The following is a 19,230-nucleotide window of genomic DNA, read 5'->3' on the forward strand; positions in this document are numbered from 1 at the left end:
AAGCCCAAATGCAGCAGAATTGGTGCTGCTTATTGAGTTCCATCCCAGGTAGACAGTCAAGAAAACCAGCATTCTTAAACTAATAACAATATTAAAAACAATTCAAAGAAACCCCCAAACCTCCCAATGCCAGCAGCACACACACACTCCCAGGACGGCTGCAAACACCTTTCATTAGAAGGAATCGGATCCCAGGAACGGTTTTCCGTAAACTAGAAAGAAATAAAGTCCTGCAAGAGACTGAAACCCTCAGGGCACTTGTGAAAACTTCTGTGCTGGCCTTTGCCTCTGCACTGGAAGCACAAGGACCTCTTGCAGGTTTTGAGGCTGCCTACAGTGTTTAGTACTTTACTAACAGGGCACTCCACAGCATGGGCAGCACTGCCTCCAAGCCACGAGGGACGGGGAGGGTTTGGCTGGGCAGCCTTTCCCCATGGTGGGGCTGAGCTAAAACCCCGCCCTGACAGTGCTCTCCTGGCATCTCTGGACATTTTGAGTGCTCCCTGGGCACATCAGTGCTCCACTGCCACAGAAGAGCCTCAAAATACGACCCTGCACCACGGCTCCCAGGGAATTCATTCCCTTTTGCTCCTGCTTAGGTCCTGAGGGCACCAAAGAACCTCCAGGCTGTGGAAATCTTGCACAGTAGTGTCACAGGGTGAAACACGGACACCACAGCAGCTCCCCATCTTCGGAAAGCTTAGTTTGCCCCTGTGCTTCCACAGGGAGCCAAAACACCTCCGGGGGTTTCTTACTCGTCTCTCAGCTCCAGACTCCTCGTCATCATCCCCTTTAGGCTCATCCAGGAACTGGATCACACTGACTCTGTTTAGATTGGTGTCCGTCCAGCTCTCGTCCACGCTGTTCTGCAGGAGGTTCTCTGGGGAGGAAGAGAACGCAGTGGGAGCTCCTTTCGGGAAGAGCAGGGTTGTAGACTTAGATGGAAGTCAGTTCTTATCCCAGTAGGGCACTTCCATTGTATCTGCCCGTGGCAGCAGAGGCCTTGAGGACGAAGGCTCAGCATCCTGTCACCTTCTGCTCGTCTGCCCCCAGACCTACAGCAGCCTCTACAGAAGGCAATGATGCCTCAGCTCCAGCACTCCTTACCCCGTAGGTGCAGAAAAAGGCAGAATTAAGGCAGGAATACCATGCTGACAGGACAAGGGAAATTAACTGCCCCGTCAGTAGATCCAAGCAGAACACTCAAAGATGAGGCCGCAGGGCCTTTGTCTCCTGGCAGAAAGCAATTCCTCACTTTTAACACTCACTGCCTGGGAAAGGTGTCCCGGCCACACCAGAGCCTGGATCTGCTACAGGAATCACAGAAAGGGACAGCCCAACCCAGCAGAGAAGGTTCAGGGCCTCAGCCCCCTCCAGAGGACAAGGCTCTGCAGCCCGTGCTTGTGATGCAGATTCTTACCCAGGCTGGGAGAGGGCTGCTGGGGGAGCAGGTAGCAAGTGAGAACCTTTTCTCCTGTCTTTTCATCGTCCTCGGTCTGGAATTTCAGCATGGGCTGCGACTGGTTTTCTGCCAGCCACAGGGCTTTCAGATTAAGGTTTGTCAAAGCAAAGGGCAAGTTCTGCAGCCTGCAAAAGAGAACAACGACTGCTCGTTAAACTTACCTGGTCAGGAAGGAGCTTCACCTCAGCTCCAGACTGCCCCCTGAGCAGAGAGAGACAGAGCCAGGCTGCTGTGGGTCCCTCAGTCCTGCCCACTGGAACAGCTGATGTCCATGGCTGTGGACTGGGCTCCAAAAGCCCGTCCTCACCAGCCTTCAGCAGGAGACAACCCCCTCCAACGGTGTGGAGGGGTTTAGGGACAGAAAAACAAAGCTCCCACAGACCAGCGTAGAGAATGTTCCCTACAGAACCTCTGGTCCGTGTTCAGCTGCTCCCAAAAGCAGCAACCCCAGCGAACAGAACTACAGAACCTTCCAGAACAGCTCCCAGGCACCTCCACATCACGAACGAGGCTTTGGCACCCGCCAGCTGAGCACTAATGGCACAAACCCACAAAATCTGCAGAAAGGAAAGGAAGCCGGCGACCGGGGGTCTCCCCTGACCTCTGTTTCACACACGAGGAAATGCCCTCACACTTCTGCCCGACCTCTGCCCCGTGTTCAGGTGACACAGAGAAGGGGCTCATGGGCAAAGCTCAAGCCCTCAGCAGCCGGCCTGGGCTTTTCCAGGTGTGTGGATTTCCAGATCCTGGTGCCCACACAGGTGCAGCACGTCCCCCTCAGCAGCCTCCCAGCCCGCTGACCTGTTGCCAGCCACGTCCAGGACGTGGAGCTCGGTGGTGTTGGCCAGCTCGGGGGGCAGCAGGGCCAGGCGGTTGTCGCGCAGGGACAGGACGCTGAGGTTGGCGCAGCCCCCGATCTCCGCCGGCAGCGCCGTCAGCCGGTTCCGGTCCACGTTCAGGTTCGTCAGCTTGGCCAGCTTCCCCAGGGACTTGGGCAAGGCCTGGGAAGGAGCCAAGGCAGTGGTTGCAGGAGGAAAGGGCAGCACAGGCAAAAGGCACAAAGCCCTCGGTCTGGGGAAGAAGCTGTCTTCCATCCCAACAGACGGATTTGGGATAACGCTCTCGGGACATCCTTGGGACAGGTTTTCCCTCACAGACTGATCCATGCCAACTCCTGCCCTCAGCACAGCACACTCCAACCACCGCTGGTGAAGCCTTCCCTTCCGTTTATCTGCCCATTCCCAACCCCTGTGTTTTAGCAATCGAATCACGGGCGGTTTGGAGCGGGGCCATTCTCTGCCACACCATCCCAAACCCCTCACCAACGCAGCCGCCTGTGATGTGGTCCTGCACCTGTCAGCCGGGATGGTCTTTGGGATGGGCGGCATCCCTGCTATCCCAGAGAATATTTCAGGGGAAAAATCAGCGAGAAAAAGCAGCTTCCAAACGTCTGTGAACTTGGTGAAATGCTCAGGAATTCAGCTGGGAGGGCAGAAGATGGGAAGGGATCCCTGCAGCTCCCTGCAATGAAGAGCCCGGGAGAGGCAGCCGGCTGCTGTGCACTCACCGTCAGCATGTTCTCGGTCAGGATGAGCTCAGACAGATTTTCACAGTCCCCGATGGATTCTGTCATGTCTGTCAGCCGGTTCTGGTCCACCTTGAGGATGGAGAGCTGCTTCAGCTGACCTGGCCGGGGCGACAAGGTAGGCGTGAGCTGTGCCAGAGAGAAGGACGCTGCCCTACGCTGCCCTGGCTGTGATCCTGTCAAGGATCACACAACCCAACCACGGAGGCTCTGCCTTTCCTCCCGCCAGGCCGCTCACAGGCCTCACACACGCCTGACGCAGACGAACCACCTGAACTCTCCTGCAGAGTTCTGCTCACCTGCACCAGCCCCTGCTTCTGCTCTCGGTGAGTGCCCACGAATCCCTGATCCCTGCCACAGACACTCCTTCCTGAAGCTCCTCCAGGAGCGCTGCCAGGCAGCGAAGTCCTGCAGCGCTCCCCATCCCACAACACTCACCGATCCCATCGGGAATGCATTCCAGCAGGTTCTGGGACAGCAGCAGGTCCGTCAGCGCCACCAGCCCGCTGACCTCGTTGGGCAGCTGCTCCAGCTTGTTCTCAGACACGTCCAGGCACACCAGGCGGCGGAGGTTGCCCAGCTCCTGCATCAGAGAGGGAGCCCGTGGCTCAGGGGCCGGCAGGGACAGGGACAGGACAGGGACAGGGACAGGGACAGGGACAGGGACAGGGGACAGGGACAAGGACAGGGGCAGGGACAGGGGAAGGGGCAGGGGATGGGACAGGGGCAGGGGACAGGGACAGGACAGGGACAGGGGCAGGGGCAGGGGCAGGGGACAGGGACAGGGCAGGGACAGGGATGGGGACAGGGGCAAGGGACAGGGACAGGGACAGGGACAGGACAGGGACAGGGACAGGGACAGGGGACAGGGGACAGGGGACAGGACAGGGACACGGGCAGGGACAGGGGCAGGGGACAGGGACAGGGCAGGGGCAGGGACAGGGACAGGGACAGGGACAGGGGCAGGGACAGGGGGATGCTGCTGGACAGACACTCACGGGTGGCAGCGCCGAGAGCTGGTTCCGGTCGAGCCAAAGCTCGCGCAGGTTCGGGAGCGCGCCCAGAGTGTCCGGCTGCAGGAGACAGGACAGGGGTGACATCAGTGACATCGGTCCCTCCCAGGGACAGGCAGGAGCTGCTGCAAACACACCGCTCTCTGCAAAGCCAGGCACTGTCCTGCCTCTCAGCCCTGCCAGGACCATGCACGGATCATCGGGGACAGCAGCACACGCGCCTGGGAGTGCCTGGGCTGGCCCCCAGCCGCAGCAGCTCCAACACAGACGGCAACAGCAGGACTGTGCCAGCAGGCGAGGCAAGAACTACACCTGCAGCACGGATCTGATGGGGAGCAGCTGAGGGAGCTGGGGCAAAAGGGGAGATCTTGCTTTCTGCACCTCCCTGACAGGAGGACAAAGCCAGGTGGGGATCAGGCCCTGCTCCCAGGGAACAAGGGACAGCACAAAGGCAAATGGTCTCAAGCTGTGCCACAGAAGGTTCAGGTTGGATCCTGGGGAAATGCCTTCCCAGAAAGGACTGCCCAGCCCTGGCACAGGCTGCCCTGAGCAGAGGTGGAGTCCCCACCCCTGGGGTGACTTAACAGCCGTGTGGATGTGGCACTTGGGGACACGGGTTAGTGGTGGCCTTGGCAAGTGCTGGGAGAGTGGTTGAACTCAACGGTCTCCGATGGTTCTTCCAATCCAAATGATTCCATGATTCTAGGGCGTTGGACATTCTGGCCTTACAGAAGAAACCCGCCTTCCTCCTCTCAGACATGAAAATAAATATTCGGGTACCACTGGCCAACTCAACGTGACCCGGTTGCACCATCAGCTGTGACAGACTCACGTTCACAGCCCATCCGAGCAATCAGCATTTGGGTTTGCAGTTTGCTCCACTGGAGCACGGCTCAAGGGCTGCACACCTGCCTCACAGGTGAGGTCCACCTGTGCACAGCTGAGCTGCACGATCCCCTCTGCCTCCCAACTTGGATGGGTTTCTGCCAAAACCCATTCCAGAACACCAAGAGTAAGCTCCAGCAATGGCTTAATGCACAGCTGCAAAGTTACAGAATATCACGGGGTGTCCCCAGCTAAGCTGAATTCTGAGACACTGCCCTTGCTGTCCACATGCTGAGCCCCCCATGGAGAGAGCCCCCGCACTGCCACGGACACCATGGAATGGCCCAGCACTCCGTGGGGCAGAAATCGTCTCAGGAAGGAGAAAGGCAGGAAGCTGGATGAGAAGAAAAACAGCTGGGGGCAGTGCAGGACAGAGAGGGGAAGCACCAGAGTCCTGCTGGAAGGGAAAGACCCTTGGCAGCCAGACAGAAAGAATTACCATCCTGCAGCCTGGAAAGGGCAGGGCAGGCAAAGTGTGAGGCCGGCAGGACACAAGGGCTGACACACGAAGAGAAAATTCACCTGGGAATGATGACGGGGCCGTGCTGGGCAGATCAGAATCTCCCCAAATAACCAGAGGGTCTATTTCTTTGCATTTCGGGTGGAAACCCACTCGCCTGCACCGAGGTGCAGGATCTGCCCCTACCAGCCACCCAAATCCCTCCCCAGCAGCCCTCACCTACCAGCACTTCCAGGTCATTGCCACCGAGATCCAACTGCTCTAACTTGACAAGGAAGGAGAGTGAACTGCAAGGCACAGGGCACAGAGAGATAAAACAAGAAATAAAGAGCAGAAGGTTAGCATCTGGGCCACACATTGCACAAATCACACGATCTCTACTAACTCCTAGGGCAGGTGGGGCAATCCTGACCTTTCTCACGGTCCCTCTGAGCCCAGGAGTTGGTAGAGCTGGTCCCTTCCCCAAGCCAGAGAGCTGGCCCCAGGGAACTGGGTTCAGAGGCACCAGCAGTCCCAGTTCCACTGGAACCAGTCTGCCTTCACCCCCTCCCACCACAACACCCCCTTTGATTGAAACCGTAAGGGATGGCCAGCCACACCTGCACACGGCTGCCTGCTCTGCAGCAAGGACAGGGACCTGGGCACGGACTGACAGGCAACAGGAGGTGCTCAGCAGAGGACAAGACACGGCTGGGGGCAAGGGGAGCACAGCTGCAGGGACAGCGAGGAATGACAAGTCCAACAGCCTCAGTTTCCCCCAAACAGGATGCTCATGCTGCTGAAGAGGGAGGGAAGACAACGGCGGCCTGATGTCTCAGACAGACAGAAGCTCACGATGAAGACACTGCACAGGACCCGCGGCCTTGTGCCCCAAGCACCCCACACACCCCACCTGGGACCTCCAGCCCCACAAATCCAGGGCTGGGTCCTCATGACATGGTCCAGGTGCTCATCTGTCCTCACACCTGAGTCTGACCCATCAACTCCACCTCCCCAGAGGACTGCTGCCCCTCACTGTGTGCCAGGGTGGAGCTGCCAGCCCTGCCCGCTTCCCCAGCAGGGAACAGCTTTATTCTCTTCCTAAGGAACCACTCCCGTAGAGAAATCCCCAATGTTTCTCTGGAAACAGGTCCAGCTCTCGAGGCCACCCAAACCAAGGCTGTTGGGGGCTGCAGTAAAAGGGAGCTGTCAGGCTGTAAAAACATCTGGGTTACACAGGAAAATTAATTTCCTACTGCATGCAGCAGTGGATTTTGGCATAAACTCCAGCAAAGGTTTATCAACAGTTCCATCCAAAGGATCCTGTTGCACAGCACTCCTTCACCATGAATGTGCATCAACTCTAACCCCTCCAAAGGTGATCCAGCCTTGACCGTCCCTTCGCACAGGCTGAGTTCCCAAAATAGGAACAGCTGAGCTGTGGAATCCACACTGGTGACACCTGGCAGAAGGTCTCAGTAGAGACCACCCTCCCCTATTCCACAGGAAGGGATGAGAGCCGCCCTTCCCAAGTCTCTGGCTGCGTCCCATCTGCCTGGCAGAAATGAGGGGTGACCACCAGCTGCACAAGCTGAGCCAGCTCCGAACTCGGCCCCTAGCAGAAGACTGACCAATGGAACGGAATTTTGGCAAACAAAGGCCGCTCCAAGCTGGATCTCTCAAGAAGCTCTGCAACAGAAAAACACCGAAAGGACGCTGATGCATTGTGCTGCCCCAAATCCTCAGCGTTGAAGCCCACCTGTTCACTGGGCTCAGGAACCCTGGGAACAAAGCACCAGCCATTTTTTCCTTTGGCAAGGGCACCTGGCCTCATTTAGAGCTGTTCTTAAGCACAGTGTGCAGCCAAAGGAGCAGAGCCTTAGGCAGAGAACCCCAGAGCGTCACTGAAACGGTTCTGGCCATCCACTGCCATCTCGTCCCTCTGATCAGAACCACCCTGGCCTTCAACATCCATGCTCTACTTCTGGAAATGATCCCCAAACAGAATTTGGGGAACTGGGGAAAGATGAAAAGAAGCTGAATTTGCATTACAGAACGAGTATCAAGCCTGGATTCACCTCCCAGCGAAAACCACCAAAACCGCAGAGCACACTACAAGAATCCATCTGGATGGCACCCAGATCTACCAAAGGGCCACACGGGAGCACTGGGAAAGAGGGATCTCCAGGAAACCCCAAGGGCTGTGGTCACAGACTGAACTCTCAGGACTCCAGAGACTTGGTCCTTCTGAGACGGTGAAAAGCTGCGGGGACTGTCCTCACTGCAGTCTGAAAGCCCAACCCTGGGAGAAGCCACTGCAGCTCTTTGCTGACGTGGTGTAACCCAGCTGTGGTACCTGCCTGTATCAACAGCCAGGGCAGGAGCAGACAGAAGAGAGGCCCAAACACCAAGACCCAAACTCCTCCTGCTTGCCAGTTCTCAGCCTGGAGCCAGTGCTCAAGGCCAAGCTGGACGAGGCCTGGAGCAACCTGGTCTAGTGGAAGGTGTCCCTGCCAAGGCAAGGGGCTGGAACATGATGAGCTTCAAGTTCCCTTCCAACTCAAACCATCCTGGGGCTCTGTGATAAGGAGCTTTAACCCTCCTGTCATCCTCCGGGGTGATACTGAGGTGTGGGGACCATCTCAGCTGCCCCCTCCTGTCACCTTCCTGTGACAGGGTCACTGCAGTGCAGATGAGATTCGCTGACTGGCACCGGACAAGGGGATGGTGTGATTCTGATCTGTGCTGCCACGGGGTGTAACCAGGGGGGGAAAGTGCCAGCAGACAAACTGAGCTCCTGCCAGGAACAGCAAGAGAGCTCTGGGGACAGGTGACAACGGCTGCACACGCCACACCTTCACTGGGGCGTTCATGTGGCCCCAAAACAACTGCTGCTCCAAAAGGAGACGGGCAGAATCCCTTCCAACGGCATCCAAGGAAAGGGGGAATCATCAGTGGGATGCAAAAGCAGGCAGGAGACAAGCTGACAGAGCTGCTGGGCAGCAGAAAACTCAACAAATCCTGATGGGCCAAAGCAAAGACTAAAGCAGCAACTGGAGAGTTCTCCACGTCCATCCACCTGAGAGCATCACCTCCACCAGTCGTGTTCCCTGCCAGGAACTCGTCCCTACCCCTAACTCCAGAACGTGGAACAGCACTTACCTCTTCTCCCTTGCTGGCTTATGCTTTGTCTGCTGCAGGGAAGGCAGTCATCCCACCCAGAACAACCAGGAGGGATCAAACAAAGGATCCAACAAAACAAAACGGGCCCCTCAGCTGTACCCTGCTGCTCCTCAAATCCTGAACCTCCCTGTGCACAGAGCTCCTCCTACGCCCCATCCACAGTTTTCCCTTTCTTTCCAAAAGAATCCATTGCCTGCTCCACCTCTCCAGGAAAAACGGTTCTCACTGTTTCCAGCAGCTTTTCTGGGGAACCCTGTCTACTCTAAACCAATCCTTACACAGGCTGAGTACAGGCTCTAAACGCCCTGTGCTGCTCTCCAGCCCTGCGCCATCCTCTCCCTCCTTGCCCCAATCCATGGAAACCCAGCAAGGTGCAGCCTATTTCTGCCCAGCCTGAGCCCTCCCAAGCCAAGTAATGGGGCCTGCACTGGCCCCTGAGGAAGCAGCAGGAAGGACCAGGCAGGAGACTCCTACGGCCCCCAGACAGACACTCACGTGGGGAGAGTCTTTAGCAGGTTCTCACGCAGCTCCAAAGTCACCAGGTTTGCCAAACTGCAAGAGAAAAGGGAGCAAGAAAGCCAGGTTCACTGGACAGGGCTTCGGGGATGCAAGGAGCTGCTCATCTCCCTTCCCCTGGAACCACCCCTCGCGTCCTGTGCAATGCGTGAACGCGCACACGTGGATGGAGGAACGGAAACACGGATGGGAACGGCTCTGCTGGACACGAGTGCTTGCTGCAGTCACAAGGAACAACACTGTGCCCACACTCAGGACAAGGAACACGCTGTCACAACGGGACCGTCTGCCCAGAAAGCTAAAATCCCTCGCACGTGGGAAGCCAGATCCCGTGGGAGAGGCACTGCACAGCCCATGAGGCCACTTGCCAGCTGCATAAATCTGAATCAAACACCACCAGGCAGCCCCACACCTGCTTGGAAAGGGGCAAATGGGCACTCGGAGATAGGGAAAGACAGGATTTGAGAAGACTGGATCCACCCTTGCCGTGCCACTAATCACAGCAGGGGAAGCAGCTGGGACCAGGACGGGAACCTTGGTGGGAAGGTGTTTTAACAAACCGAGGCTCAGAGGGGCTCACGCAGCACTGTCAGCACCAGGACCTGCCACTGTCCTCATCCCACAGCAGGGTGTCCCCACGCCAGCCCCCTCCCCAGAACAGGGCCGTACTCACTTCCCAATGTCAGTGGGGAGGCTCTGCAGGGACACATCGTTCAGGGCCAGGTGGCCCAGGCTCCGGAGCTGGGTGAAGCCCTCAGGCAGCCTGTGAGAACATGAACGAAACTCCATTAATCCTGTGGACAAAGCACAGAATCCACCGAAATACACAACCCCCCCCAAAGCCAATCTCATCCCAGTTGGCATCACCATGTGGAAAGGAGAAGAACAGGAACCATCAGCAACCCTGGCTGCTGATCCAGGACAAGTTCTGCTTCCAAGACCACAAAACCCCCTTGCACCAGACATTACCTGTCCAGGTTTGCAAACTCAGCTCTGCAGTACTTGGGCACAAATCCCAGAGTAAACCATGCCATGGAATCACCCACACTTGGAAGAAAGGAGGGCTCCCATGCATTCCAACACAGGATATCACTGCAGATGATACTGCAGCGCTCCCCAGGACCAAGCTCCATCACAACAGACCCGAGGTGTGACAGAGCAGGGAAAAACCCCGAAGGAGGAAACTCTGCTTCCCCAGGCAGCTCGCAGAGCTCCCTTACCACCCACCCCCCGACTCATCTGAACCCTGAGCCAGAAAAAGCTCTGACAAATAACACCTGGTGCAGAATGCTGGTCATTCCCGTGGTACTGGGACTGTCACCAACAGGAAACTGGTGCCATTCCAGCAGTGCCCGGGACCAGGAGAGGAAGAAGAGCTCAATGTGCCTAAACCTTGACAGGACCTGCCCTGAGCACAAAGGGACGGGGACACCTGGGGCCACGCTGGCACCTGCAGCAAGACAACAAACTGTGCCTGAAAACACGGCTCACCCAGGCAGGGGAGCCACACTGAATCCCAATTTCACGTACGAAAAGCTTCAGAGACAGCGTACTGAAAGACAAGTCAGAGATTCCCCCTTGGGCACAGCTCTGGGCACTGAGGCAAGAGGGAAACAGCCAAACACAGGGTTCAAGGTATGGCTGTCCTCAGTTCTGAATGAGAGACAGGTGGAAAAGGGGCTAAGAGGGGGCAAAAAGGGCTGAGAGTGGGGCCCAAAAGGGGCTCTGGGGTGCAGAGGATGGCATGCAGGCTTTCCCTCCTTTGCAGCACGAGCCCACATCCATTCTGGTCTGCGACCAGGGCAAAGGCAACGACCAACTCACTGCAGGAGGACAGAAATCCTCCCTGCTGACACCAGCACAACAACAGCTGACCATTCACAGGCACGAGCACGGAGCTCACACCAACTCCTCCCAACACCCAGCAGTCATTCCAGCTGCCAGGAGAGCAGACACCTGCAGCTTTGGAAGAGGCAGGGCCGTCCCAAGCCTTGGTTTCACAGGGACGCAATTACAAGATGAAGATCAGAGAAAGCTGGGGAAGAGTGCGCAATTTCAGCTCTCCTTCTCAGCTGGACCAGTGGGCTGCACATGCCTTCCTACCTGGAGAGAGGATTCCCACTGAAGTCTGCGATTTCCAGGGATTTGCAGAATTTGATGCTCTCAGGAATTTCTGGAATGTCTGGGGGAAAAAAACCAAAACAAACCAGGTGAAAGAACAGAAAAGAGGCTTGAGGAAATGGGAGAGCAGGTAGTGGTGGCAGGTAATACAACACACTGTCACAGCTGAGGAGCCCTGAGGGGCGGCTCCAGGGGCTGAGGACAGGCACTGAGCACTGGGAGCGCGGCAGGGACACCTCTCCTGCCCAGCTCTGGCCTTACCGTTGCGGGAGATGTCCAGCTCCACCAGCTGCATGAAGTTGGCGACCTCGGGGGGCAGCCTCTGGATCTCATTGTCACTCAGGCCCAGCTTGCGCAGGTTCAGGAGCCTGAAGAAAGGCTGGGACAGAAGTGACACAGCTGGGTCAGCGGCAGTTCTGGGGCAAACCCACCATCTGCTCACTTCAGGAGACGCCTGAGCATCCGTCCCTGAGGCACTGCCTGCTCCCCATCCCAGCCAGGCCCTCGCCCTGGGAACCAGAATCCTCATGAAGGGATGAGGGGAAAAGGAAAAAGGCATAAAGGAGTTTAGGCTGATCGCTCATTCAGTGCAGGAGCATCCGCGGACGGCAGGGAGAGGGAACTCTGCAAACACTTGAGGGACACGTGGTTTTATTGCAAGGGTGGTGGGTAAAAGGGTTTTGCCTTCAGCTGCCAGGCTGGGCTGAAGGGAAGCCCCAAGGAGAGTGAGAGATAAAAGGTAAGAGCTAAGAGGTGAGAGCAGGGTAACGGAGGTGAGCGAGGTGAGGGAGGAGGGGAAGGTAAGAGCAGGTGTGCCAGAGAGAAGGACAAGAGGAAAAAGCAGAAAGGGGGCTGAGGACCTCGTTACAACACATTCTATCTCCTTTAGTGTGAATATTCCGCTTTACAGTGACCAACCTACAAACTTCGCACACAGCCTGTGAGAAGTGCTGTATTACCAGAGCTAACGATGCTAAATTAACTGCTGCTCTGTATTCTGAACTCTAAAGACTACTTTTCCTTATCTCCCTTCCCCTGATACCCTGGGGGGCTGCTCCCCCAGCCCCTTTGTCTGTTATCGCCCGACCCATCACCAGTGAATCACTTTCTTCCTGCCTGCCGTGCCTACATCTCAGGGCTGGTTTTCATTTCTATTTCACTCGCAGGTTTTATATTTTCAGTATTCCTTGCCAGGCAATGGTATTTGGGGGCTTTCCCTGTCTCAGCTTTCCCGACCATTTAGCATCTGTTACCCCACTGCTCTCCTCCCTCCTGCACGGGACACAAAGCGGACATTCCCTGTTCCCTGTAGCAGGAGTTCACCCCAGGCTCTGGAGTGCAGCGCCGTGGGGAAGTCACTCCAAAGCAGCTCGCAGCACACCCCTGGGTTTGGGAGGCAGCTCCAGAGGAGCCGAGGAAGGGGAAACCCAAGCAGAGCACCAGCCCAAAGCGCAGCCCCTGCTGCCGCCCACGCCTGCTGAGCGGGATGTTGGGTCAGGACATCAGGGGCAGGTCCCCACACCACCCGGGACAGCGTTCGTGCCCCTTGGGCCGGGTGGAAAAGGCACAGGTGAGCCGCCAGCACGGCCCCAGGTTATCGCAGAGCTAGAGGAGGCACGGGAACTCTTTCCTGGAAACACCAGAGCCACAGGAACGGTGACTGCAAGGGCCCTCACAACACTCGGCTTTCTTTTGCACACACCCCTTGGGGCTCCCAGAGCTCCGGCAGCGCCAAATTCCAGGATTCGGGGTTTGGCAGATCCCAGGATCCACCGATCACTCCTCAGTGAGTTCACTAAACACGATGTCCTGGAATTGTCAACCGACCGCACACCGCAGCCGACTCCAGCCACTGCCGGAGGTCAGATCCTGGACAGGATGGGAAGCAGGGCCGGGGTGTTTGCTGCGTTTCCTGGATTGTTCCAGAGCACTGGGAATAACAAACAACAACGCGGGGCCGCTGCAGAAAACATTACGGAGTGACCCAGCACACCGAGGCGTGTGCGGTGACACGCACAGGCCACTTCTGGTCACATCACGCCGTGTCCGTCCTCGGCAGAGGCAGGGAGGGGGTCCCAGCAGCACAGGACAGGCAGCCCTGGCATCATCCAGAGGTCACAAAACACCTGGGATACTCACAAAGCCGGGGCTGCTCCTGCAGCGCACACTGCGAGGGAAAACTCTGAACCTCCCTCTTCAGGAGCCCTTCCAGACACCCACCTGCACCAGAGCCGCTGGGTCAGACCTCCCCAGGAACAGCTGCGGGGCACCTCCAGGTGAGGGACACCTCCAGGACCCCCCCAACGCCGCCAAAAACGAGAGCACAGAGCAGGCAAGGGAGGGGAGAGGATGGAAACCACTGAGAGGAGCGGATGGTAACCCTGGGAAGATGCAGAGAGCACAGGCGAGCTGCTCACCCCTCCTGCAGCGACAGCCATCGGGCCTGGGGGTGTAACTGGAGGGGCTTCTCACGGATCCAAGCCTCTGCAGCCCCCAGGTGCCAGCCAGGACACGCTGCCGGGCACAGGTGTGTGTCTGAGGGGCACCAGAGCCCAGCACAGCCCTGCTGCCCTGCGGCTGCCCCGGCTCCCACAGCACCCTGCCCACGGGGAGGGAGCAGCGACGGGGAATTCACACTCCTGGTGTCCTGAAGGACCACAGTAATTGTGTAACGAGGAAATAAACTTTACAAGTAACCCCTCTCACCAGAGCTGGCCACCAGCAGCTCTGTTCACCTCTGTTTATCTCATGCAAATGGGCTGGGTGGAAGGGAAGCGGGTGAAAGTCTAAATGACCACAAAAGATTCGGGGGAGCAGGGGTTTGGAGACTTGATTTGCTATTGTTTCCTAGAGCCTCCTCCTAATTTTAGAATGCAAGGAAATTCCAGGCAAGACATTCGTGCTGACCTGCCGGAGCTGGAAAAACAACCACAGGGGCTGAACACCCACAGCCCAGGCTGCAGCACTTCTGCCCCAGGCTACAGGTACCCTCAGAATAAATGTCCACACTTTGAAATGACATTTAGAGCAGACAGGAATAAACCCAGGCAGCAGGTATAAACCCAGCAGCTCCCAGCTTCTGCTTTTTCCTTTAAAAGAAAAGGTTCCTAAACCCCCTGCAGGACCTGCAGGAGGACACAAGTGTCACGTCCCACTTGGCCCAACCACTCACACTGGACCTGAGTAAAATATTTGGATGGGACAAGAAGCAAAGCCAGCCAACAGCCACCAGTGGCAGCCAGAAAAAAACAAATGTGAGAATTACGGTGTTGTCACGCCTGAATTCAGGTCTGATATTGGCCAAAAAAGGATGGCAGGAGGATGTGAGCAGGAGCTGCAGACGCTGTCTCTGACAGGAATTCCCGTGTCATTTCCAGCTCAGTATTCTGTGAGCTGAGGACTTCAGCCCAGCCCAGCAACCCAAAGCAAAGGCTGCACAGGAGGCTCACCTGTGACACCTGAAAATGAGAACAAAATGATTTAAAAACTGTCACTAGAACTAGGAGTGAAACCTTGATTACACGCCTCTGGAGACTGGCAATTATCCTTTCTGGTAATCAAAGTGTCCCAGATTTACCCCAATTCCCAGGGCTGACAGAGCAAATCCCTGGATTTGGCACCACACCGAACACCTCCAAGGAAGAGAAACTCCCCCAACTTCAACATTTTCAGATTTATAAAATAAACCACCACCAAATCCGCCCAACCCAGATCCCTCAGCGTCCAAACTGGACTCAGAGTAGATTTAAAAACTGAAGTTTGAAGAAGGTGCAACCTTTGCAAAGGTGCGTTACAAAGATTGGACACGGGAGCACTCACAGGCCAGGTAAGGCAGAAAACAGCTACAAAACCGTCCTGCAATTCCAATTCAGGGACACAAACTCTGACAATGCCCAGAGCAGGGCAGCCACAGTGCAACCAACTGGAAACACATTCAACAGTCATTAATTAGGGACGGGTACAACGAGTTTGCAAAGAACCGTGTGCCAAAAGGTAAGAAACGCTCCACAAAATGACAACGTTGCAAAAGAAAGGCAGAAAACTGTGAAAAACCAGGCTCCGCAGCAGGTCTTCAGAGGTAACATCCTCCCTCAGCAGCCCCTTGAGAGCCAAATGCAGGCAAACACACTCGAGGGTTCTCGCTGAGTTCTGAAACGAAATTCAGCCACTTCAACCTTTGAAAAAGACAGAAAAAGGCGACCTAGACCCACGGATTTTTCAGTGAAAAGGGGCTGAAATATAATCTGATGCTGCAATCCTCTGTATGTGGCAGACCTTCAGCACAGATCCATGAAACAATTCACGTTGGAAGGTACCTGGGAGATCTCCAGTCGCAGCTCCTGCTCCAGGCAGGATCAGGATGAGGCCAGAGCGGGTTGCTGGGGCCTTTGGTCAAACCTTCAGCCCCGGGGGATGGCCCAGAACTCCTCTGGGCCCACCAATAATCATCCTCACAGGGCAGCCACTTGGCTCCGGGGGTTCACAGGGCTGCAGAAACCAGTGAAATTCTCCAACATCCCCGGCTGCTGCTGCCGGTCAGGTACTGAGTGCGCCCAGTATCACCCACGAGACGGAGCCAGCGGAGTTTGGGGAGCCCCTCCCGAGCCAAGCCCTGTCCAGGGACACCCCACAGCCACAAGTGACACAGCAAACCTGCAAAAGTGACCTCTGCAAACCTGCCTCTTCCTTTTGGCACGCTCTCCCTGCCACAGAGAGGGTTTTTCCCCCCCTCAACTGGAGAATGGAGATGTCTGGTACGGGGTTCTCGGCGCTGAACTCTGTTTGGACTGGAAGTTCTGGGATGGCAGTTTTGGGATGCCGAACCATATAAAGGCTTGGGTAGAAAGGGACCTTCAAAACCAGTCAGCCTCACTCCCTGCCACGGCAGGGACACCTTCCACTGCCCCAGGCTGCTCCTAGCCACATCCAGTCCAGCCTTGGACACTTCCAGGGATCCAGGGGCAGTCGCAGCTTCTCTGAGCTTCTCTGGGCACCCTGTGCCAGGACCTCAGCACCCTCCCAGGGAAGGATTCCTTCCCAAATCCCATCTCACCCTGCCCTCTGGCAGTGGGAAGTCATTTCCCCTTGTGCTGTCACTCCAAGCCCTCGTGCAAAGCCCCCCTCCAGCTTTCCTGGAGCCCCTGCAGGTGCTGAAAGCCTGCACCGAGGTCTCCCCAGAGCCTCCTCTGCTCCCAGCTGAACAATCCCAAGTGCCCCAGCCTTTCGTCACTGCTCCAGCCCTCTCCTCATCTCCGTGGCCTCCTCCGGACTTGCTCCAGCTGGCTGATCTCTGCAGGAGTGAGGAAGGATGAAAGGCCCGTGCAGTTATTAGCCAGCCTCTCCAGAGCGCTGCATTTAGCATCAGTCTGTGAAGGCAAAACACCCGGAGGGCACAGCAGGATGGCACTGTGACAGCTGACACTGTCCCCAGAGCGACGCCCTCCCTGCAGCAGCCAGGTGTGGCAGCCTGGCCACGCCACGCTCCGTGCTGGGGTCACTCCTGCCCCGGGAACGTTCCCAGGCTGTGGCTGGATTCCAGAGGAACCCAGAGAAACCGTAACAGGCTCAGCCGGTTTAGCAAACAGGACACACGGCTGTGGGTAGCAGCCAGCACTGGCTCCCCAGCAGACTCACCTGCGGCTCCTGCTGAGGAGGGAACACCTGGGCAGCCCAGAGCCCGGGCACTGCTGGCTGACCCTGGGCAGGACCCTCCTGACCCCACGAGGATGCCCAAGAGCCCCTGGCCGAGCTGTTGGGCCAGTCAGGGGCTCAAAGCAGCCAAGCCCCCGGCCCCGGGGAGCTCAGGAGTCACGAGGCGTGCCTGCACTTCAGCCAGCTCAGGGCACAGCTCCAGGCCCAGGGGAAAGCAGAGCGCCCCAGGAAGGAAGGAGATGCCCACCAGAGCCAGGAATGAGCTTTTCCGCCTTCGCAACCCCAGCGTGCCACGATGGGCCACCAGCAGCACGGATGGGTGGCACTGGAGGAGGCACTGGCCGACGGCAGGAGAAGGAGATGTCCCCCCCCGAGCAGGGACAGCAGGACCCCTGCACCCCTTCCTCATCCACCGCACGGGGAAACAACTGTCCTGCCCAAACCTGGCTGCACCTGGCACCTCCTGCCCTGCCCACGAGACCTGCCCCCGGCAGGCACCCCAGGGCGTGCAGACACCAGCACAGAGCTGCCAGGCGTGTCCAGAGAGCAGGGGATGCTCTGGAGACCCAACGCCTTCAAAACTGCAAAGGTGCACTGGATGGACAGGCGCGTACAGCAGCTCGCTCCAAAAGGCACTCTGCACCACAGAGATCCAAAGGGAAATCTGCACCACAGAGATCCAAAGGGAAATCTGCACCACAGAGATCCACGAGGAAATCTGCACCACAGAGATCCACAGATACCCACAGAGATCCAACTCTGCACCACAGGGATCCACCGAGATCCCGAAGGCACTCTCCATCACAGATCCATGGAGGGCTGGGGGCTGGAAGGGGCACAGAGGCAGGTCCAGCAGACCATGGAAGGTGTTCAGGGACGTGCTCAGAGCAGGAGCCCAACCTCTGCCGAGAACAAGGTCGGCTACGGCACGCCAGCCAGGGCAGGACGTGCACACACACAGCAGCGTGCTGTGACACACACGCAGCAGTCACACACACGCACGCACACAGCAGAACCCCTCTGAGCCCATTCCCTGTCTCTCAGGAACCACCCGGAGCAGGCTCCGTCCCCTCTCTGCCATGACCAAGCCTTCAAGGTGTGTTTCCCCAGCTGAGGGGACATGGTGACAGCCTGCGCTGATGTCTGTGAAGCTCCCAGCAGTAGTGCTGAGGCTGCAGCAGAGCCCCAGGACGTGAACAAAGGGCTGCTGGAGCTGTTGGGTGATCTAAGAGAACCACAGCATCCAGGGATGCCAGGAATTCAGACCCCACGCCCGTGTCTCCCTCCTGCTGCAGCCCGCTCCGTCCCCCGCTCACTGCTCACTCATTCAGCCGGACCAAGAGGTGGAAAATGAAAAAAAAACAAAAAGGAAAAAAGGACAATGGATAAAAGGCTCAGGGCAAACCCTCTGAGCCACCACTCAAACTGCAAAACCCCAAGGGCAGGCCCGGAAAGCCACCCACTCCCCAGGCAGGATTAGGGACAGCGAGGCTCAGCGGTGGCGGTGCTGGGTCACCCCGTGCCGGGACACCGGGCTGGTGGAGCTGGTCCTGCCGCCCAGGCAGGAGGGGGGAACAGGCTGCAGCCCTGGAACAACGCGGGCAGGCTGATGGAGCAGGGCAGGCTCAGGGACACAGACCCACTGAGGCCCCCTCACAGACTGCTGGTGTCCGTGACCTGCAGCCACCACAGAGCCCCGCGCCCACCCACGGTGCACACAAGGACAACAGCACAACCCCTGCCAGCCACAGCTCCATCCCACCTGCAGGAGATGCATCCTCACTGCCAAGGAACGGGAGGAAGCGTTTGGGTGCTGAGCCTGGAGAACACCAACTGTGTCTGCATGCAGAGTGATCCCCTTCCCTCCAGGACAGCATCACGCTTCTTTCCCAAACCTTTGTGTTCCTGAGGCTGTAAAAAAAGGGATTCTGGCCGACCCAAGGCTAAGCTCCAGCTCTCCCCTCCCCCTGGTGCCTCATCTCATCACGCCATGGGAAAGGAACCAGGACATGGGGGAGTCTTTGATCCCCAGCATCACCTCGTGCTCTCCTTGGAGGGGCAGCCCTGCTGCGCCCACCTGTACCTGGAGGAGAGAGGACAGACAGACACCTGGGCTCCTCCACCAGCTCCGGTGGAGAAGGAGCCGCGCTGTCCTCACAGCCCACGGAGCTGCCCTGGCCCCAGGACCCCCCCTGCCCACAGCAGGCAGGAGCAGGGTGGCTGCCCGGTGCCACCACAGGCGGTGGGGACATTCTGCCCCAGGACCCCTCCTGCCCGCAGCAGGCAGGAGCAGGGTGGCTGCCCGGTGCCACCACAGGCGGTGGGGACATTCTGCCCCAGGAGCCCCCTGCCCACAGCAGGCAGGAGCAGGGTG

The 19,230-nt window shown here is 57.6% G+C and overlaps 1 protein-coding gene across 11 annotated transcripts in view; it reads right to left on the minus strand.

Annotated features, from left to right (window-relative positions):
* SCRIB (scribble planar cell polarity protein) overlaps positions 1 to 19,230 on the minus strand; it is a 106,233-nt gene that overhangs the window by 76,492 nt on the left and 10,511 nt on the right. For all 11 annotated transcript variants that reach the window (XM_066200984.1, XM_066200906.1, XM_066200735.1 and 8 more), the window contains exons 2-12: positions 11,466 to 11,583; positions 11,187 to 11,265; positions 9,757 to 9,846; positions 9,063 to 9,119; positions 5,629 to 5,692; positions 4,046 to 4,120; positions 3,486 to 3,630; positions 3,030 to 3,148; positions 2,264 to 2,463; positions 1,421 to 1,587; positions 756 to 880 (exon numbers count right to left, since the gene is read on the minus strand). In XM_066200984.1, coding sequence (XP_066057081.1) covers positions 756 to 880; positions 1,421 to 1,587; positions 2,264 to 2,463; positions 3,030 to 3,148; positions 3,486 to 3,630; positions 4,046 to 4,120; positions 5,629 to 5,692; positions 9,063 to 9,119; positions 9,757 to 9,846; positions 11,187 to 11,265; positions 11,466 to 11,583 — 1,239 coding nt within the window. The remainder of the gene's footprint in view (positions 1 to 755; positions 881 to 1,420; positions 1,588 to 2,263; positions 2,464 to 3,029; positions 3,149 to 3,485; positions 3,631 to 4,045; positions 4,121 to 5,628; positions 5,693 to 9,062; positions 9,120 to 9,756; positions 9,847 to 11,186; positions 11,266 to 11,465; positions 11,584 to 19,230) is intronic.

This window comes from Chamaea fasciata, unplaced genomic scaffold (assembly GCF_029207755.1).
Source record: "Chamaea fasciata isolate MVZ Bird 193981 ecotype frontalis unplaced genomic scaffold, bChaFas1.0.hap1 SCAF_1, whole genome shotgun sequence".
Taxonomy (NCBI): domain Eukaryota; kingdom Metazoa; phylum Chordata; class Aves; order Passeriformes; family Sylviidae; genus Chamaea; species Chamaea fasciata.